Consider the following 22,875-nt stretch of genomic DNA (forward strand, 5'->3'; position numbering starts at 1 on the left):
CTAGAGGAGAGTCTGTTGGTGCTACCCTCCTGACTTATGGAGGATTGCCAGCTGTCCTTAGCATTTCTTGGCTTGCAGTATTACTCCAGTCTTGGCCTTCCTATTCACATGGCCTTCTCCATGTGTGCATGCATATGCATGTGCAATGTATCTGTATCATCTCTCTTGTGCATATCTGTCTCTGTGTCCCAAATTTATCTTTTTATAAGGATACAAGTCATATTGGAGTAGGGCCCAATGATCTCATCTTAACATCTTCCACAAAGATTGTGTGTCCTAGGTCCTGTGGCTAGAACTTCAGCATCTCTCTGGAGGATGCACTGCATCCCCCAACAGCCAGGCATTTGCAGGTGCTCTACCTGCAACATGTACAAAACATCAGGTGCATTCATTCTCAGCTTTTGTGTTAAGAAAGTTTTTGAAGTCTAATGTGATGGTACACACCTTTAATCCCAGCACTCTGGAGGCAGAGACAGGTAGATCTCTATGAGTTCAAGGCCAGCCTGGTCTACATAATGAGTACCAGGCCAGCAGAAGCTACATAGTGAGACCCTGTTTAAAAAAGTGTGGCAGTCATTGAGAGCTGCCTCATGAGTTGTCTACATGCTTTTTTCTGTGATCATTTCTGATCACAAGGGGCTCTGTCTCCAAGGGTATGGGACCTGTGTGGTTGAATGGGCTTCACCCTTGGTTTAATACCCTGTTATTTCTCTCTTGAAATTCTCTTATTTTGTGTTTTTATTATCTATCTATCTATCATCTATCTATCATCTATCTATCAATCATCTATCTATCTATCTGTCTATCTATCTATCTATCTATCTATCTATCTATCTATCTATCTAATTTCATACCGGGTCTCACTATGTAGCACTGGCTGGCCTGGAACTTGCTATGTAGACTAGGCCTGCCTCTGCCTCTCTTGAGTACTGGAACTACGGGCATGCACTACCATGCCCAGCTAAAATTCTGTATAAAAAGAAATTTACTTTGTGTGTGTGCACATGTTGCAGATGCACTCATCTATGTATAGGAATAGAGAGACCAGAAGAGAGTCACAAGTCTTCCACTTCCTCTGAGGCAGTGTCTCTCCTGGAACTGGACTGGAAGCCAGCAAGCCCCCAAAATCCTCCTGTCTCTATGTGCAACAGAGCTGGGATTATATAGGTATTTTCCCGACATGCTCAGCTTGTTACATGGTTTCTGGGATCTGAACTCCAGTCCCGTGAGCAAATGCTTTTAGTCTCTAAGCCTCACCCTCTTAAAGTTCTCTGTAAGCCCTTCAATTTCATTTTGCACTGGGCCCCACAAATTATGGAGCATTTACTACCTCTTGATGGGAGAAAATAAGTGATTATGATCTGGTCGGCTTGCTAGCTAGAAACTGCCAATGGGCAGAAGAGCAGATAAGAGAGGCAGAGGCCTTGGGGAGCGGGCCAGGTAGGAGATAAGGGCCTCCCTGGCAAAGCATTATGCCAACAGAGTACTTTCTCCTAGCATGCAGGGACAAGCCTCAGGGCCCTGGACAGCTTGTCCATTTCTACTCAGTAGTACACAAGGAACCGGTGGGCTGGAGATGCAGCTCAGTGGCAGTCTAGGTACCTAACATGATGGGATTTTTGGTTTGATCCATAGCAGTGGAGATAAAAAGTCTATGTTGTTGACTTTGCAGCCTTAGGAGAAAAACTCACCAAATTTGTTTCCCTCCTGAATGATCTCCCCGTGAAATAGCCCCCTCTGAAGGGCTTTGGTGATTCTGCTCATAGTATGTTTAGGAAAACATCGATAAATGAGTCAAGCATAGAAAGATAAACACAATGTGCCCCTCAGTGTCCCTACAAATCTAAAGGGTAGGGAAGTTGATAACAGAAATACGAAAGTAGAAAAACAGACAATGTGATTATCACAGGTGGGCTCCTTATCCCACTGAGGGCTCACCCCTCTAATGCTCATACTATCTCTCTCTAACCTTTCCCCTCTCTATCTCTTTCTCTCTTGTTCTAGCACTCTCTCCTCTTCTACTATGTGATGCCCTCTTCCATGTTATGATACTGACAGAAGATCCTTACCAGATTCTGACACCTTGATATTGGACTTTCTACCTTCCAGAACTGTGAGCTAATAAACTTCTGATCATTATAAATCAATCTACTGGTGATTTTGTAGCAGCACAAAATGAACTGAGACATGACGATTCCTCCAACAGCAATATTGACAAGGATGTGAAGCAACCAGAATGCTGGTACATGACTGGTAACGGTGTAAAATGGTATAACCCTGTGGAGTTTGGTCTAGCAGTTTTCTTGTAAAGTTACACACATATCTTGGGACCCAGCCATTATAGTAATAGAAACTGACCTACGAGAAAGGAAAATTTACGTTTTTACTAAGACTTGCACAAGAATGTTTCGGCAGCTTGTTTTTATAACAACACCGGGGACAGTCCATATCCATCACCAGGAAGTTAAATTATTGTACTTCCATACAATGTTATACTGCTCAGGTATAAAAGGAATGCGGCAACAAGAACTCACCTTAAAACCAGGAAGAATGAAGACCCAGACGCAATGAATCTGGGCAGCCCTTAGATTCCATGAGTTTTGCATTCATGGATTCAACCAACTTCAGCAAAAATATGTTTTAAAAATTGTATCTGGAGCAGGTATAGTGGTGTATACCTGTAAGCTCAGGCCAGCCTGGGCTACATAGTGAGCCCTGCCTCAAAAATAAAAACAAGGGGCTAGAGAGATGGCTCAGCAGTTAGGATCACTGGGTGTCTTCCAAAGGACCTGGGTTCTGTTCTCAGCACCCGCATGATGGCTAACAACCATCTATAACTTCAATTCCAGGAGACCAGACGCCCTCTTCTGGCCTCCATAGGCATTGCACACACAGATGCACTTGTATACATACAGGCAAAACATTCATACACATAAAAATTAAAAAAAACAAAACAAAACAAGCTGGGCATGGTGGCACACCCCTTTAATCCCAGCACTCGGGAGGCAGAGGCAGGTGGCTCTCTGTGAGTTCAAGGCCAGCCTGGTCTACATAGTGAGTTCCAGGACAGCTAGGGCTACAGGGAGACCCTGTCTCAAAAAGACAAAAAGAAAAAATTGTGTACAGTGCTGAACTGTATAGAATTTTTCTTGTCATTGCATAAATGACACAGTATAACAACTATATAGCATTACAATGTTATCTAAAGATCATTGAAAGTTCCCTGGAGGATATGTGACGGTTCTGTGCCAATGATTGCCATTTTATCTAAGGGACTTGAATATCCAAGGTTTTAGCATAGGGGCCCTGAAACAAATTCTTCATGGATACCGATGGATACCAAGGGATCACTGAGTATGCTACATCATTCCATTCATAGGAAACTCTAGAGTAAGCAAAAGTATTCTAGAGTAACAGGAAATGGTAGCTGCTTAGGGGCACAGTAGAGATGGACTTGGGTGGGCACGGCAGTGATTCCCACTTGTTTTTCAAAGGTTCATTGTGTGTTTCCTTGTCCAATTCTGCTCTCAGTGACGTCACACTGATAGCTGGAGATTGACCATGTAGAGCACGATTGTCGAAGAGATCAACAAGCACTATAGATCAGAATGTTTCCCCACAGACCCTGTGGAGAATGTTTGCGAGCACACTACAAGGCTTGAAGGGTATATTTAGGGGAGGAAACATTCTCTGTCTTGATAAGAGTGTGGGTTATACTGGCATCTAAGTTTGTCAAAACTAATAAAATTGGGGCTGGGATTGTAGTTCAGTGATAGAGCGTTTGCCTGACACCCACAGGCCCTTTGTTCCCTCCCGGCACTGCAAAAAAATGATCAAATTATATGCTTAAGATTTGTGTGTTTTATTGCATTTATATACTTAAATTAAAAAATGTACACATTTTACAAAGGGCAAATGAGGTAGGTGTGGTGGCACACACCAGTAACCCCATAATTTAGGAAGCATAAGCCGGAAGATCTCAAGTTCTCGATCAGCCTGGGCTGCACAATAAGACTTGTACCCCATCCCCAAAAAGAGCAGATGTCTGTGAGCCATCTCAGACCCATCAGTGGGACCTTGCATTAATTACTTTTCTGTTGCTGTACTAGAACACCATGACCAAAGCAATTTATAGAAGGAAGAGTTTATTTGGATTATTATTCCAGAGGGATTAGAGTCCATAATGGCAGGGGAGTCATGGCAGCAGAGGTGGCTGGAGCAGAAAGCTGAGCAATCACATCTTCAAGCAGGAGCATAGAGCAACTAGAAATCTGGCAAGGCTTAAGAACTCTCAAAGTCCACCCCCAGTGACGTACTTCCTCCAGCATGGCCATACTTCTAAAACCTCCCAAAATATCTAAATACTTGGAGACTATGGGGGACATTCTCATTTAAACCACTACAGACCTGATGCGCTCAGTTGGGTAGAAATTCAAAGGCACTACTGATCAAGTGTGACCAGCACAGAGTTTATTTTTAGATAGCTTTAACGGCCATGTTAATGTTACTGTAAGAATGGAAAGGAGTCTTGGGACCAGCTCAGGAAAGACTTTGCTTACTCATGAAGTGTGATCAGTGGGGAGTTTGAAGTAGCAAGGATCTAAGCCATTACAGAAGAGGACAGACCTGGGACCAGATGACTCCACTTGTCCATTGAAGAGGAAATATAGACTTATAGGAACATCATGAAGGAAAAGACACTTTAAAACCAAAGCAGGAGGAAGAGGGACTTGGTAGTGAAGCCTACCCTATGTATAGACATCACAGAAATAATGGCTGACTTGCACATGGTGGATGGCCACATGGTACAGCCTCAGGGATCATGCATGACCTCATCACTCAAGCCCCACAACTGCCTTGGAGAATAGAATACTATTATCATTTCCACCCTACAACTGGGTAAACTGAGGCACAGAGTTTAAGTCACTTGAAGAGCTAGTAGTTTCTTTGAAATCATTACTTAATTAGATCTGAGGCATAATTGGCATACATCTTGAATTTTGGCAAGCATATTTGCCTACGTAACCCACACCCCTATCAAGGCACAGAGCTTTCCTGTCAAGCCCAAACTCCCCAATGTCCTTTCCTAGTCAACCTCCTGGCTCCTCTACAACTGATCTCAGGTGGATTTCTAGCCACTCCAGTTGATTTTGTACAAGTGAAATCATATAGTGCCTATTCCTTTGTGTCCCTCAAAGATAGCAGTTTAAATAGATAAAGGAAAGAAAGACAGTGGGCTGAAAAGAAATCCGAATTCTTAGATGGGATCTATGAAAATGAAAGGGCCTTGAGACTTTATATCCTGTCGATGTCCTGCTGTGACGCTGTCTCTGTACTGGGCTCTAGTCCAGTTTACATTCTGAACATGCATATGAAGTACAAAGGAACCAGGCTGGGTCTTACTTACAGTCAGGCCTGAGCTGGAAAGAACCTTTGAAACTGGATCTGACAGAGGTGCCTGAACAGGAGCATGTTTTATTTAAAACCATCTGGTGTCACAGACCTGGGGGAACTTCTGCATTTTGTTTTTTGGAACTAGTTTTTATTTGGTTTCTAGAAATCCCCCAAATAATCCAAACATCAATCATGGTGAACCTTTTAAGGTCATTTCTGAAGTTTCACCATGGCCACATGCAAAAGCCATCTTTCTAGCCCAGGAAGGGAACATTTTGTTCTCTACTCTTGAAATCCATCTTGGGGCCACTCTCCTGCCCACACTAAGCCAGAGCAGCTTTCTTGCCTTACCAGAAGCTGCCCTGGAGGCAGATCCCCCTCCTAACAGTGGCCAGTGATGGGAAAGTGTTTCATTTAAGAAAGAGACGATATGGCTCCGAGGTTAAGAGTGCCTGTTGCTCTATCAGGAGGATCTGGGTTCAGATCCCAGCACCCACGTGGCAGGGGTGCTCCAAAGGATCCGACACCCTCTTTTGGCCTCCTTCATCACCTACACACACACACACACACACACACACACACACACACACACACACAGAGAGAGAGAGAGAGAGAGAGAGAGAGAGAGACATGTAAATAAAAATAAAATCTTAAATTTTTTAAAATTTACTTTATTTACTTTGGCATTTTGTCTTCCTGTAGTCCCAGCTGGCCTGGAACCCGGTATGTAGACCAGGCTAACTTCAAACTCACAGAGATCCACCTGCCTCTGCCTCCCAAATGCTGGGATTAAAGGCGTGCACCACCACACCTGGACTACTTTTTAAATCTTTTATTTATTATTTTTATTTTATGTGTATAAGTGTATTGCCTGCATCTGTGTAAGTACACCATGTCGTGCTATGCCCACAGATGTCAGAAGAGGGTGTCAGATCCCCTGAAACTGGCATTAGGGACAGTTGTTAGCTGCCACATGGGTGCTGGGCATCAAACCTGGGTCCTCTAGCAAAAGCAGCAAGTGTTCTTAACCACTGAGCCATCTCTCCAGCCCAAGCCTTTTTTTTTTTTTTAATTTAAGGAGATGGATTTTAGCCTTTGAGGACTTATGATATGCATTCCCCTATTATTTCATGGCAATACTATTTGTCTCTTTAAAGTGTTTGTTACACACATTTTGTAAACCAAAGAAAATTAATTTGAATTTTTTTAAGGCGTTAGGTATATGGGAAAACTCCTGCAAGGGGTATAGCCAGTCAAGATTGACATATGAGGCCAAGGTTTCCTAGCCTAACACAGGGTTAACTGATTATTAATAGAAAGGTACACTTTGAAACTCCACCCTTGGTGCTGGGGGTTGTATCGCAGTAGTACTTGCCTGGGATGTGCAAGACCCTGGGGTTGGAACCCTAGCACTGGAAAAAAAAAAGGCTAAAATTAATACTAAACCTTTGGCGGGAGAGATGGCTCAGTCAGTAAAGTGCTTCTGAACAAGTATAAGGACTGCTGAGCTGCATCCCAGCACCCACAAAAAGCTAGTCACAGTAGAACACACTCATAATCCAGCACTAGGGAGGCAGTCACAGACAGGGCCCTAGCACTCACTGGTCAGCCAGCCTAGACTAACAGCAGAGCCCCAGGTTCCAAGGAGAGACCCTATCTCAAATAAACAAGGTGGTTGGCTCCCAAAGATATGATACTGAGGTTGGCCTCTAGCTTATACACATGTACACACATGTACCTGCACATACACGAACACACACACATACACACACACACACACACACACACACACACACACACACACACACACACACATCACAAAAAAAAATAAAACAAAACAAAAAGCGCTCTATTCTTCTAAGGTTTAAAAATCTCCCCAGGGTTCCCTTAAGTCAAACATAAAATTACCGTCTGGTCTAATAATTCTACTTTGAGGTATATATCCAAAGAATTGAAAATAGGAGTTTAAGCAAACACTTAAGTAAGAATTATTTACACCATCCCTTAAAGTAGAGAGAGCCTGGGTGCCTATCAGTGGGTAAATGGGTGAAATGCATTCAGTCAACACTGGGCGATGTTACTGGGCATCAACAGGAGAGGAGTGTGGATACAGGCTCTGATGTGGGTGATCCTTGGAAACAGTATGCTGAGAGAGAGAAACCAGACATGAAGAGAGCCACATATTGTATCTATTTATATGAAATATTCAGACAAATCCATAGAGACGGTAGATCAGCAGTTGCCAGGGAGTGGTTTTGACCACTTCATGCCTCCAGAATCTTTTGTGGGATGATGAAATCTTTGGCACTGGAGTGTTCATGGACATTGTGAAGTTGCTGAGTCCACTTGGAAATAGTGAAAATGGGGAACTGGATATGCCTTTTATCACGGTGGAAAGAGAAAACTAAAAAGCCCCTCGGGCTGGTCTGTTCCGTGGGGTGCTATTTCCTTGTCTTTCTTCCAGTGGAGGAAGGAAGACAAAACGACCACCACATAACAGAATCCCTATGCCCCCCCCCCCCCGCGCGCGCGCGCGCAGGGGATTGGACTGTGACTGAGTTGTGGGCAGGCCTGTCTTGTCAGGTGCCTGTTTTTCAGAGCAGCTCCTGGCTCCGCTGGGATGTCCAGCTCCAGGTTTATGGCTTCCCCTGTTTGCCTGTTTGGCTCCAGGACACTTAAGAGTCATGTGGACCCTGCCCTCTAGCCAGAACACAAGAAAGGGTCACAGCTGAGCACCAGCCCAGGCAACAGCAGAAGTTCACAGGCTCACCCAGTCTCAGCCTCCCATCCAGCCCTCATCTAAATAGTCTAACTGTGGTCCAGTATTTTACTTTAAAGAGAACAGGGGGGATAAATCATTTATTTGAAATGTCATGTATCTTTTCCTGTTCAGTCTTTCCATGCCTTAAATGGAATTTTGATTGTATGTTAGTTTCTCTCTCCACCACCTCACCCTCATCCCCCAGCAAAAGTCTCATTTCCAACTGGGACTGGAGCCCAGTGGTAGAACACATGCTTAATATAAACAAGGAAGAAACCACCCTGAAACTGGTTTCACACTAGACCCAGCACTTCCGCAAAGACTCAAGACTACAGAAATATCTCAAATGGCATTCTTGTTAAAAGGGTAGGCCCTTGACGGGCATGATGGTGCATGCCTTTAATCCCAGCACTCAGGAGGCAGAGGCAGGTGGTTCTCTGTGAGTTCAAGGCCAGCCTGGTCTACATAGGGAGTTCCAGGCTAGCTGGGGCTACAGGGAGACCCTGTCTCAAAAAGACCAAATACAAAACAAAGACAAAAAAAAAAAAAAAAAGAGTAGGTCCTTTTGGTGTCCTCCCTTAATTTACTCCTGCTAGCTCAGCTCCCATTCAACTCTGCATTCTCCTGTCTTTCCAGCCCAAGTAAATACCTCTGCTTTCTCTTCCTTGTCTCTCATGGCTCGCCTGGTCAGGGCAGGTTTTCCTTACCAGTCCTACACCCAAGTCTAAAGGAGCTAACCCCGTATCTGGTTCTTAAGGAACAGGCTCAGTTCCCTTCCCCTTGTACCCTGCTGTTATGGTTTGGATCTTAAATATCTCCCAAAAGCTGTATATTTGGGATTTGGTCACTGTCTACTGGGAGGTGGTGCATCCTTTTTCGGTGTGGAGTCTAGTGGGAGGAAGTGAGGTCACTGGAGGGTGTGGTACATAAGAGGTCTGCAGATTTCCATCTCTCTCTCTTTCCTCCTCCTCCTCCTTCTCCTTTTTTCCAGCCCACCATGATGTTTTTACTTCATCATAGCCCCAGAAACAATGGAACCAAGTGACCATGGACCTTTGAAATCATAAGCCAAAATATACCTTTCCATCCTATAAATTTATCATCTCAGGTATTTTGTCACAGTGAGAGAAAGCTATTGCCCCAAACCTCCGCACCTAAATCAACCATGTTTTCTGAACATTTTCCACTAAAGGAAGCACCAAACTCCCCACACTCCCTGCTATTGCCTCTCAGTGGCGCTGTGTGTGCCCACCTAAGGTTTACCTTTCTGCAGTCGTGATCTATTGACCTCTAAAGACTCGCACAGCACCTTTGCTAGCCGGCTCTCAAGCTTCCTTTCCCATCTTCACAACTGCAGCATCCAGCTCACACTTGCTGTCCCAATACATAGTTCAACTGACCTCCATACCATTGGTACCAGCTCCCACTCCCACCAATGTGATCCATTCATTCATTCATAGAAGAAACATTTATTGAATGTCTATGTATGTTGGAGAGTGAAAGTGTGGATAGGACAGGAAAACAGAAGAGTGTGTACAAACTTTATATAAGTAAACCAGCAATGAAGAGTGAGAGACGCAGGGCAGGAGCTTGAAGGAGTTTCTCCCTTTTGGTAGGCGTTTTGGTTGTTCTTTTCTTTTTTTATGTTGTATTTATTACTTTTATTTTATGTGTATGGGTATATTGTTTGCATGTATGTAAGTGTACCCGTGCCATGCAATGCCTGCAGAGGTCAGAAGAGGGCATCGGATCTCCTGGAACTGGAGATATGGATGGTTGCTAGCCACCATGTGGGTTCTGGGAATCGAACCCAGGTCCTCTGCAAGAGCAGCCAGTGCTCTTAACCACTGAGCCATCTCCCCAGCCCTGATTGGTTGTTGTCTTGTTAGGGCATAATTACTCAGGATAATGGCAGCCTCTGCAGCAGTAACAAATCTCTAAGTTTGTGTTCTACAAAACAAATGGTTATTTCTCTTTTCCAAATAGTTTTATGCCCTCAGGCTCTGCTTCTCCACACCAAGACTCAATGATCAAAGCTGCTCTCATCTTGTGAGCCCATTACCTCAGCCAGCAGCGTCCAGCTCACTGAAGAATGGAAAAGAGAGCTGGAGGGGATCCCCTTGAGTTTCAAAACTACAGTTCCATAGTGAAGCATTTCCCTGAAAAGTTCATTAACTGAGTACGCTGCACGTCTCCACCAAATTTCAAGGAGCCCATGAACATCTGGAGGCCCGTATGAATATTTGCTGAGCAATACATGACTGTTCTAGAGTCAGGGTGAGTAGCAAAGACCAGAGTATGTTGCTAGATCAGAAGGAAGAGATTTAAGATGTAAGGAAAAGAGCAATGACAAGATAGAAGGCTGAATCCGAGAGGAACGACAGATCAAAAATGTGAAGTTTGGAAAGGTGAGATGTGTAGCCTAATGTGATAGGGCATCCTCTTGACCATAGCTACGCCGTGTTAAAGTTTAGGCTGACTCTAGTCTCTGAAATTATCAGGCTGTTGGCCTAGGGTATGGGAACACAGGTCAGCAGGACCCAGTTGTCTTGGAAAGAGGTCAATGTGTCCTGGAGTACACCTGTTAACTGCAGATTTATGACTTCTGTAAATTATGCTTGGCTTACTTATGCAAAATAGTAATTGTTGCTTATTAGAATAGACATTGTTAAGGGGGCTCTCTACCTGTAAGCTTGGGAACTTAAACTTTTCACCCCTGGTTATGGTTTTTCTTACTGTAGAGATGGCTTGGGGCTACACACTTGGGTTCCGACACCCTTGTGTAATAGTCGCTGGCCAACAAAGACTTTCATTCAGCAAAACTGAATGGTCTTCTCTGGTGAAGCACCCCACAACACTAAGGTCACAAATCACTCAGGGACCTACTCCTGGTAGGGCTCCTGAACACCAGTGAAGAAGGCTGGAGAGATGGCTCAGTGGTTAAGAGCACTGATTGCTTTTACAGAGGACCTGGGTTCGATTCCCAGCACCCTCATGGCAGCTAACAATGGTCTGTAACTCCAGTTCCAGGGGATCCGAAGACCTCCTCTGACGTCTGCATTGCGCAATACTGATGCACTTACAGACATACAGGCATTACACTCATATACATAAAGTAAAAATAATAACTAACTAAATAAATAAAAGTGCTTCTTAAAAGAAAGTAAATGCAAAGACACACTCTCCAGCCACAAAGTCGGTAAAGCAAGGACAGAAGGGAGGTGCTTCTGTTCCTCAGTCCCTTACCTGCCACTGTGTCACACCATTCTCTGTAGGGCACTCAGGGAACCCAGAACCACAAACTCATCAGCACCGTCTGGTTCAGCCAGTTGCAGCTAAGGCATGGGCCACCTCAGTTCTTCAACCCCTTCTCTGGAGCCTCCTGAGCTACTCCTCCGGTGTTCCTTTGAAGGCTTAACTGCAAGCTGCCTCTCCTTTCTCCTGTATACTAGACGGAGCCCTTCCCAAGGTCTGGCCTGTGCTCCCTGTGCTCTTTCCTAATCTCATCATGACTTAGATGTTTGGCTATGCTTTCGCTATCCCTGATTGTGAGTGGGTCTCTCATGTTTATTTCTGCTCCTGTTTCCTAAGACCTTCAGGCTCGTGGTGGAAGGTGCCAAGTTCTTCCAAAGCTCCAGAGTCACAATTCCTGGTTGTGCTAATACCTGGGATAGTTTACCTTGATCAATTTATGGGATTTAGAATCTCTGGGAAGATCTGTGCAGGTGTTTCCAGAGAAGTTTATTTGAAGTAGGAAAACCCACTTTGAATGTGGGCAGCACCATTCTGTATGCTGGGCTCCCAGGCTGAACAGAGGGAGAAAGCACGCCGAGGACCAGTATTCATCTATCTATCTCTGCTTCTTGATTTGGAAAGCAGTGTGACCAGCTGCCTCCAGTTCCTGCTGACATGCCTTACCTGTGAGACAGGCTGTATCCTCAAACCGCCAGCCAAAAAGTCTTCTTTCCTCAGCTGCTTTTGTCAGGGATTTCCATACAGCAATGAGAAAAATAACTAACAGAAGATCACACCAAGCCTGTTCACTCTCTTCCGCATGAAGCCAATTCCCTGCCCCCATGTTACTTCTTTTTTACAACTGCCTACACCGTTTGTGAAACCCTGTCTCCATTCACACACGCATCCAGAAAATCTCCATTTCATATTTTACTCTTCTCTGTATCCTTCCTCTTCTCTGTTCCATTTGCCTTGTTTAGAAGCTAAGCCTTGTTAACTAGCCTTCAGGCATCTTCCCATCATCTAGCCAAACACACTACCTGAGGCTTGGCCCTGCCCCTCCCCTTCAGTAGCAAGCTCCTTGGGGTTATCTGTGAGCCTTCCAGTCTGTTTAAGATGAGGACTTCAAAGCCAGGCACAGTGGTGAAAGCCTTTAATCCCAGCAGAGACAGGCCAATCTCTGTGAGTTCAAGGTCAGCCTGGTGTACATAGTGAGTTCCAGGTCAGCTGGGGCTCCAGGGAGACCCTGTCTCAAAAACAAACAAACAAACAAACAAACAACAACAACAACAAAAAACCCAGGGACTTGAACATAGCCAAGACTGGCCTTGACCTCACAATCCTCCTGCCTTGGCCTCCTGAGTCCTGATATGACAGGCATTTGCTACTGTTCCATGCTGGCTTTCCTGGTCTGATTCTCCCGTGTGCATATCTCTCATACTCTAGGAAATTGAGTTTATTTCTGGCTCCCCCAGCATGCCTAGGGCTGTTCTTTTGCTGGCCCTTGCTCAAGCTGTCCTGTGGTTCAACATGCCTTCTCTCAACCCCAGTTTTCGAATTGGTCTTTCTGTTGAACACTACCCATCTTTCAAGCCTCTTTTTTTTTTTTTTTTTTTTTTTTTTTTTTCTGATATGGAGAGGTGTTCAGAGTCTATGTAGACCAGGCTGGACTTGAACTCACAGAGATCAGCCTGCCTCTGCCTCCCAAGTGCTAGGACTAAAGGTGTGCACCACCATGCCTGGCTTTTTTTTTTTTTTTTAATATTCTCAAAAACCCTTGCCTTTGTCACTTGCCACTGGCTTTTTATCCAGAGGATTTCTCAGGCCTCCCAACAAAGTGGCTTAAGTGTTTTCAGACAGAAGATTTGCTGTGGCATGTTTCAGAAAGAGGACCTGCAGCACACAGGGCCTTCAGTCTCAAGACTAAATCACCCACAAATGAGGCATAACCAACCAGGCAGGTCTTTGGACTTCCCTGAGCCCAGTTTTGTAAACACTCTTGAAACATTGCTTGTTGACAGCCTGAACTATACAGTCACAAGTGAAACCTGGCTGCTTTGCCTATGCTTGGGGGCTTCCCAGCCAGGTAGTTCTTCTGGAACATTCTAATTGGTCTCATTCTTGTGAAACCAACCTCAACCTGACTACACTAGAGAGGCCAGGAAGGTGTTTGAAAGGAATTTAGTCCAAAGTGGGTCTCTCTATGGGCTAATGAGGCCCAGGCCTGGTAAGCAGGGAAGTGGCAGGGTTACTGGGTAGAAAGTAGGCTGTACTGTACTTACTGCAAAGCCACAAGTAGTCTGGCTGGGAGCCTAGGAAAGAAGATCACTAACTCTGGAGGGCTGAAATGCCAAGGGGGAACCTGGGAGGCACCTAACTGGGCAGTGGGAGATAAGTGGGAAGCCTTTGCCTTGGTCACTGGGATGCTGCTGGCTAGAGCTGGTATCACCCCATGATGTCACACACAGCAAAAACAGCAACACCAGGGACAAAACTCCTAGCATGAAAATGTGAAGCATTTTGTCGCCCAAAGGCAAAGAGTGATGCAGTGGGCTTTAGAATCTCTTCCATACAGCCCGGCAGCTCTACAGCTTGGCAGCAGGAAGAGGTGGGATAGGAGGGGAGGCGAGGACTGAGGAATGTCTCCCCTTATCCCCACCTGTTCATCTTTGGCAGACATCATTCTGGTCAACCATGCCTCGAGCAAACCACACTCACTAGCAGGTAAATTGTCTGGTGATACCTTCTCTGGCCCAATTTTTTCATTTCACAAGTGGAGGCCCAGAGAGGTTAAGAGGGGCATTTGAGGTTACACAGGTAATTTGGGAGAGTATCAAAAACTCAGATCCAAGTTTCCTGGTGGCAGCATCATGGTTCTTTGCACTCAACCTATCTCTGTTTGTCCCAAAATTCTGGGACAATGTCCTGAAGCTGAGGTGAATGGGCTCCCCACAGTCTACAATGTAGGTAAGAGAATCAAAGGAAAAACAAACAGCTGACTCAGAGAACATGTTTTTATTGATTTCATTGTTTTGGGCCTTGATGCTAACTCAAAGCTTTTGGTGGGGGGCATGGTGGCACTCACCTGTAACTCCAGGTTGAAGCAGAAGGATCACAAGTTCTAAGCCCAACCTGGGCTTAGTAAACAGTAAAACCTTGCCAAAAGAAAGTTTCTCTCTCTCTGAAAAATAGACCTCCTGCTGGGGGTGGTGGCAGCACTCGGGAGGCAAAGGCAGGTGAATCTCTGTGAGATCAAGGCCACCCTGGTCTACATAGCCAGTGGCAGGACAGCTGGGGCTACAGGGAGACCTGATCTCAAAAAGACCAAAACAAACAAACAAACAAATAAAAGTAGAGCTGTTATTATCGTTAACAATTGATCTCCAAAATAGTATTTCTTTTAATTAAAAAAAAATTTTTTTTTTTAAATTTAGGGGCTGGAGAGATGGCTCAGCGGTTAAGAACAATAGTTGTTCTTGCAGAAGACTCAGGTTTGAATCCCAGCACCCACATGGCAACTAACAACTGTCTGTAACTCCAGTCCCAGGGGATCTAACAGCCTCTTCTGTCCTCCTCGGGCATTGTACAACACGGGTGCACTTACCTACATGCAGGCAATACACGTATACACATAAAATAAAAATAATAAATTTTTTTTTTAAAAAAAGATTTTTTTTAACAACCCAAGCCAAACTTTTTGTATTCCCAAGCCAAGAATTCTGTGGGCTCTGAAGAGGGGAAACCATTTGCCAGGAGATTGCTTATCCTGTAGTTTCTGAAGAGCGAGGTCTGCCTGGTGGCAGCAGCACCTTCCCGGGAGATGGACTGGGGCTCAGGGTCCAGCTTAGTGGCTGAGACATACATCTATCTCCAGGTCCCCAGGTTGCACGGTGGCAGCTCCTGTAGATCTGCCAGACTCGAATCTTGCTTAGCAAGCCCAGATATGGTATGAGAACAGTGAAGGTTTGGGGATAGCCTGGGGGTCTGGAGCCCTTAATTTTGCATTGGGAAGACCTGAAGTCCATTCGGTCTGAACTTCAAGGTGCCAGCTCTTGTGACCAAATGACCATGGAGGAGGGTGGCAAAACCCAAGCATGCCTTACCCTGTTCCTTCGGTCACCTGATGCCTTCAGTGTTAGAAGACATAGCCAACCTTATCACCAAACAACTCGGCTTTCTGCCTCTGTTATGTCAGGATGGCAAACCCACTGTATTTTGCAGTTGGTGTCTCAGTGCATATTTGTGTATGTCCCACTCTCACACCCTCACTGCCACAGCAACTCCAGCATGCTTCCTTCAGCCAGGTGTAAACCCCGTCACCACCACTGTCCCCTGCTACTTCCCCAACCAAACCTTCGCTACTCTGCCAACCTGCTCTTCTTCCATCTGGACTGGTGGGTCAGTCCAAACCTAGGCTAAGTAGGATCTGCTCCTCCCTTTCTTCCTTTGCTGGTCTTGCCATCTTCACACCCTCTCTGCTTCCCTCCGCACCCCAATCTTTGCCCCTCTTCTTAGCCATGCCCACAGCTCAACACTCTTCGACAGCAATGCTCAGCGAGACCCTTTCCCAATCTACAGAAATAAAAGCTGTTTTTCAAATCATGGATCACCACTCATTAGCGGGTCTGAAAATCATCTAGGATTGTGAACAACCTTAAAAGAGAAGAAGAACAGGGGCTGGGGATGTGGCTGAGTTGGTGAGTGCTTGCTTGGCATCTATAAAGACCTGGGTTTAATCCTAGTACCACATAAACCAGGTATGGTGGCATGTACCTGAGATCACAGCACTTGGGAGGTGGAGACAAGAGGGTCAGAAGTTCAAGGCTATCCTTGGCTACATAGTTCAAGGTTAGCCTGGACTACATGAGACCTTGTCAAAAGAAAGATGAGGGGCTGGATAGATGGCTCAGCGGTTAAGAGCATTGACTGCTCTTGCAGAAGACCCAGGTTCGATTTGCAGCACCCACATGGCAGCTACAAACCATACTTAACTCCAGTTCCAGGGGAATCTGAAGCCCTCTTCTGACCTCTGCAGCATTGCATGACACGGGTGCACTCACATACGTGCAGGTAATACACTCATACACAAAATAAAAATAATAAATAAAAAAAAGAAAGATGGAAGAAGGAAGGAAGGAAGGAAGGGGAAGGAAGGGAGGGAGGGAGGAAGGGAGAGAGGGAGGGAGGAAAGAAGGAAGGAAAGAAGGAGGAGGGAGGGAGGGAGGGAGGGAGGGAGGAAGGAAGGAAGGAAGGAAGGAAGGAAGGAAGGAAGGAAGGAAGGAAGCCAAGCCTCTAAGATGAAGTAAACACTTTGCTCCCCAAGTTGGTTTTGGTCAGATCATTTTATCACAGCAATAGAAAGCAAATTAATATAGGGAGGGTTACCAAGGATGGTCTGTTGATACTGCCAAGATGCACACCCAGCACTGGGACTTAATTTAATACAAATCAAAGACTGATGTCCTAATTAATGGCCATCAAGACAAATTAAAACTTTTTTGAAGAGATAGCATCTTTCAGAGGGAGACAGCATACAACACCAGCTGATACTTTCCCATGAGAACAAGGCCCCGAGGGCATGTCTCACAGGGTCCAGTCAGTTTGAAAACACATCCTTTTCTGCAGAAGGACCATCGGATGCCATGACTCAGTGTGCAACAGAACACGAGGCTGTTCCCTGGGCTGGAGAGGGCGAGTTCTGACTTGTCCTCCATGCCCTCAACTTCAGGCAGGACTGGCTGGACCTGGCATCACTGGCAGTAAAAGGTGAGCACGTTCTCCTGGTTGCCTCGGATCAGAACAACAGGAGGTCTGAGATCCTGGGACAAGGTCTCCAGCCAGGCCATGTACAGTGAACTGGGGCACTTCCCCTTCCTCCCTATGGGCAAAGTGCTGTAGAGGAAAGAGCAACAGGAATTATTCAGGGCTTCTCCACACAGCTTGGGCCCAGGACTTGTTTCTGAACAGTACATTCACTTACTGTCTGTTTAGAGGTCCCTCATTCATAAGAAAGACCTTCCTTCTGTCCCTCACAGCATGCCTTCAGCTCTGATGCATGGCCTGTATGTCCGCTCTGACCCATCCAATCTCACTTTAGCCTTGCCCACACCTGAACACCCATGGTGTTTTCTTCTCCCTTCCTAAAATAAATGCCAAGCTTGTTCCTGACTCAGGGCCTTTGTCTTTGACTCCACCTGGAAAATAGCAGGCTCCGCTCTGGTTGGCCCCTTTGAAGCATGTGGGTTTCTGTTTTAGTGTAACTACTCTGATCACCCTCTTCAAAGGTGGCTACCATGCCTTTCCATCTGATCCCCATTTTATTATGTCCAGAGTCTTTCACAATCTCAAAAGCATCTTTGGCTGCATTTATTTGTTATCTCTCCCTCATTGGAGTATGTGTTCACTTACCTGAAGGCTGAGCCTGTCCCATTCCCCTTTCCTGTGTCTAGAGCATAGTCTGAGATAGCCAGGTTCAAAGAACATTTGCTAAGTGGGACAGCCCGCCCCACCAGGCCACTGGCATGGAAGACAGGTTTCCCTCTCCGTCTTCCTGAAGCCACAATAACATGATGTGCTCATGTGATATGGCTGGGTTCCCTAGGCCTGCCCTCTACCCCATGGAGGGTGTGAGGACAGATTTTAACTTGGCCTCTCTGGACCCCTTGTCTAAATTGTGCAATGCCATGCAAATAACAAGATGTCCTAGAATGCTATTCAGTGGTGTTTTACTGGCTAGTTCAGAAAGTGACTTTTCTACCATCTCAAGAATTCAAATAATGCATTGGAACTGCAGAAGTGCCTGGCTTTCAGCTCCTGGGAAAGAGAGGGTTCCACAAAACTGACTGGTGCTGCATGAAGTTGGGGTACCAGTGCCTTACATGGGGCCACTTTTGACAATCTGACAATCCCTCCATAGGCACTATTTCATCTGAGCCTCAAAACAGCCCAGCAGTAGGTAGGGCCCCAGCAGAACTCCTGCCTGGCTGGGGGAAGCCAGGCAGGCAGTTCTGCTGGGGTTCAAAGTTCAGAATTTGACCTCACAGAAGATGCCTGCGTACTGGCATTGCCACGTCTTTAGTCGTGTGGCTTTGGCAAAATGCCTGACTGGCCCTGAGCCTGAGCTCTCTATAGTGACAGCAGAGGTATTACCCTTGTAGAATGTCTATGGGTACACATGGGATGCAGCTGGCAGAGATGGGCCAAAGCCCTAGGATCCTCCTATCAGTTTCCTCTGCAGTCCCACTATGCCCACTGAGAGGCTGGGGTCCTAATTACTTGCCTTGTGCTTAAAATGCCACTGTTAGAGCATCATGGAGGACAGCACTGCCCTCTTTAAAGAGCAGAGTTCCAGGGCTGGAGAGGTGGCTCAGTGGTTAAGAGCACTGACTACTCTTGCAGAGGATCTGGGTTCAATTCAGCACCCACATGGCAGCTAACAACCGTCCATAACTCCAGGTCTAGGAGAATTTGACTCTCTTCTGACTTCTGCAGGCATTGCATGACATGAGTACACTTACATACATGCAGACAATACACTCACACATAAAATATTTTTAAAAAGCAGAGTTCCAAGAAACAGGGAAGATGGATGGCAACAGAGGCATCTCCCTAAGCAACTGTCATCTTCATTGGAAAGTACTTGGTGACTTTCTAGGGAAAGGGGACAGGAGATTAGTAAAACCAAGTCTTCTAGATCTCACAGGTAGGCCTGAGCTGAGGACGCTGTCACCCAGGAAATGTTATGCTGTTTTATGGGACCGGATTCACAAACTTTAAAGGCCACAGGGAACAGGTAAACCTACCTGTTCAGGGGTAGGAAACAGTCCTTCCCTTCTATGCCAAGCTTTGGCATGAAGTTTCTTCCCCCAGCAGGGCCTGTGGCCTGTCCTAGGGACAGTGCCTTTACCTTGCCCCATCGCCAGTCAGTGACACACTTGCCCCTGCCAACAGGATGTGTGCTCCATAAATCATTGATCTTTAGAACAAAGATGCCCATAACAAAGCAACTTTAGTTCGAAATTGCATCTTCCAGCCAAGGCCACAGAGCAATCCAACATTGGATCTATGCTAGATTTAGAAGATTAAGTCCCGGAATGGACTCCAAGAGCCAGTCCGCTCCCCACTGGAGTGCTGCTGCGGTGGTGTTCTTGTCTCAAGGAACACAATTGAGATACAATTCTGCATCCTCCCCAGCTCACACACTGGCTTGGATTACCACTCTTCAACACTGAGTAGAGAATCCTTACAGGAAAAAGATGTGCCTGGTTCCCACAGGAACAGGCTGTTAGTCTAGTCAAAGGCTGTTGAGCTGGTTACCAGGCTGGCTCAATACCTGTGCAGGTGCAGCTGTGCTCAAACATGGGCGTGGGAGTGGTTAATCAGATACAGTGTTGACAGCAGGCAAGAATACCAAGTTCTGCCTCAAATCGGCACAAATCTAGGTGCTCATTGCATCAGTCCCAGAGACGATTTTTTGGTTTGTTTGCTTGTCTTTAGAATCTCTAGGGAATGTGTGTGTGGAGGGGGGGGGGGCTCTAGTCTTTTCCATCCCCCTTCTAGAAGGGACTGAGGAATTTGTGTCCCCACGGTGTCACCTCTCCAAGGTGACTGATGTAATCTTTGTGGTTCTTAGCTAATTCCGACAAGGCTTTAGGTGGAGTTTGACTTTTCTTGAGGATTTGATGTAGAAGAGAAAGGAAGGGAGAGATGCCACCTAGAAGCGACCTTTGAGGTGAAATTCCTCATCATGTGGCCTGAGAGACGGACTCATTTTAATAGCAAATAAACTTGGGATCAAAGCACAATGAAAAAGAACCTTGAACCTGTTTTGGTGGTTGTTAAGGAAACTGAGGCTGGAGAGACATGAGGTTCCTTACCTGAGGCCACATAGTGAGCTAATAGCATGTCACAATTGCAGGCCTGCTTCTTTGAACAGAGGCCACATTTGGGAATCTGGCTTGTCCCAGCTTGCACCCTTCTGAGAGTGTACACCCCAGGGTCCCCACCCGAGGAGAAAGCCTGGGAACATCCTGGGACAAAGCTACCTGTACTGTTTTGCAGTCTGACTCAGGCCACGTCCTAGATCAACCTTGCCCTAGGAACATTCTCTGAGAGGTACTGGAGATAAACCAAGGCCCTTTCCTTAGCACTTTCTTAGGAAAACTTGATCTCCTTCAGGCCCTGGGAAGTGCTGAGGCTGAATGGGTCTCAGGGGCTAGTAGGCAGGCCAGGCCGTCCTACAAGGCCCTGCACTAAGAGGGTCCACGCCCTGCTGTCACATGTCACAGTCTCTACTTCCTTTCAAAGAACATTCTAAGCCAGAGTTCAACCCAGTAACTTCCTGTGTGTGACACCACACACTGCTTGCTGTCCAAGAGTGATTGCAGGGAGCCAGCCCTTGAAGAAAAGTATATGTAGAGTCTGGTGACTTCTGGAGTGACCCAGGGAAGGACTGGCAATCAGTAGGCTCTGATTTCTGAGATTTGGTGCTAATCTGCCAGAGATTATGACCAGTCTACATAGGACACCATAAATCACTGAGGATTCTCCGTGTCTTACTGTCCCCAGTCACATATGAAGTGCCTGGGAGGAACAAAGTCAGTAAGCCATTTGCTGTGGTCTGAATATGTGTGGCTGGCCAAAACCCAACCTGCTGGAAGCTTGGGGTGACAGACGATAAGTTTAGGAGGTATGGCTTTCTAGAGGTGACTTGGTCAAGAGGGTAGAGCCCTCACCAAGGAAATGTGTGCTCTTACAACACAGCTCCAAAGAGCTCCCTCTCTTCATCCACTATGTGAGGGCACAGTGACAAGGGGTCATGTATGACCCAAAGACTGGCTTTTGCTAGACACTGAGTCTGCTGGCACTTTGATATTGGAACTATGAGAAATGACGCTTCTGTTGGTTATAAGATGCCCAATTACAGTTTTGAGTGGACTAAAAGGCATAATCCTAGAACCTTGGTTGAGTTTGAGAGAGAGAGAGAGAGAGAGAGAGAGAGAGAGAGAGAGAGAGAGGTAGAAGAGGGTAATGAGGTGAAAATGGCCAAAATTCAGTTACACATGCATGAAATTGTCAAATTTTAAGAGAGAGAGAGAGAGAGAGAGAGAGAGAGAGAAAGTTTCTTCATAAGCCCTCAAATTGTGGGTCCAGGCAGTCACTCAACCAAGGTAGTTCTGGAGGGTGGGCATGTATACCGCCTAAAGGGAACAATGCTACTGACTAAGGACAGGATGCATGTGACTTGCTTGGGACTTGTGCAAGTGAGGCAGAAGGATAAGGCTCCTCCTGCACAGAGGCTCCTTGGTGTCGGTCTCTTCTTATGAATCCAGTGTCAGATCTGGCCTTTGCAGATTGGGTGTGACCGGGCTGAGAGCAGCTCGGAATCAGTCTCACACAGTCTAAGCCCAGTGTGGTGCTAGGTTTGGGGCCTCTCTGCAGAGAGAAGCAAACTTCACCTTGCACTTACTAATCCTGTTAGCAGATGTGGGCTTGCTCTCCAGGGCAGATGACACTGCAGATTTACCAGACTGTTCAGTCGGTAAGCTGAGAACTAAAATGCACAATGCTAAAAGCGCACAACCACAGTATCCACAACAGTGACATCCTATTCCAACAAGTGGCTCTGCCTCTGCTTCTCCTCCTTGTCACCACCTCGAGATTTTGAGAAAGAAGCCCACGCCTTCTATATCAGAAAGCTCCTTGAAAAGACGGTCAGTAGTCGCCTTTTGGCTTCATCATTGAGCAATGCTGGGAAGGCAAGAGCAGAAGGGGCTCTGTTTTGGATCTGGAACTACACAGCAAGCCCTTGTGTTGAGCAAGAGGCTGTGTGTTTTGTGGTAGAAGCCCTGCAAATGACATAGCTGGTCCTGGCTTCAGGGTATGAGCAGACAGGCCCTGCAGGCTCCAGATGTCCTGTGATGCTTGGCCCCCCGCAGGTGCAAAAAGGCAGTTATTTGCCTGAGCTGTGGATACAGAGGGCATGGCTGGCCATGTTCTTATTACTGGCATCGCAGAGGTCAGAGGTACGTGGAGCACCCTCACCTACCCCCACCCCTTGCAACTGTCACCTTCCATATCCTCTGCCCTAGCTAACTTCGTAAGGCAGAGTGGAACTGCGCATGGGTCCAGTGGGAACAGTGGAGCCAGGGCAGCCTCTGTTCCTGTTGTCCAGGCTTGGCGCTCAAATCAGTTGGGGACGGCAAATAGTCAAGGAGGGTTGGGCAATTTCCAAAGAAGGTGGCATGATTGGTTCCTGGGATGAGCTGTGCCCATTTGCCAAGCCCATCTGGCAGGAAAAGGAGTAAACAAGGAAGGGACTGCAGGGAATGTCAGCGATGCCTGGGACACAAGAGGCCTGGGACCTGCCAGCTGGCACTCAGGCCATGGGATGAACACTGGACTGGCCTGTAGCACTCTGGGCCCCTTCCTGAGCTGCTGCCTTGCCCTGACAGGCTACTCCTCCTACCCCCCCCCCCCCCCCCCCC

The 22,875-nt window shown here is 46.4% G+C and overlaps 1 protein-coding gene across 5 annotated transcripts in view; it reads right to left on the reverse strand.

Moving 5' to 3' along the window:
- Positions 1–16,802: 16,802 nt before the first annotated feature.
- Slc12a3 (solute carrier family 12 member 3) overlaps positions 16,803–22,875 on the reverse strand; it is a 37,290-nt gene continuing 31,217 nt past the window's right edge. For all 5 annotated transcript variants that reach the window (XM_008834924.3, XM_008834923.3, XM_008834921.3 and 2 more), the window contains one exon: positions 16,803–17,281. In XM_008834924.3, coding sequence (XP_008833146.1) covers positions 17,140–17,281 — 142 coding nt within the window. In that variant the 3' untranslated portion in view covers positions 16,803–17,139. The remainder of the gene's footprint in view (positions 17,282–22,875) is intronic.

This window comes from Nannospalax galili, unplaced genomic scaffold (genome assembly GCF_000622305.1).
Source record: "Nannospalax galili isolate Female #2095 unplaced genomic scaffold, S.galili_v1.0 scaffold957, whole genome shotgun sequence".
Lineage (NCBI taxonomy): Eukaryota > Metazoa > Chordata > Mammalia > Rodentia > Spalacidae > Nannospalax > Nannospalax galili.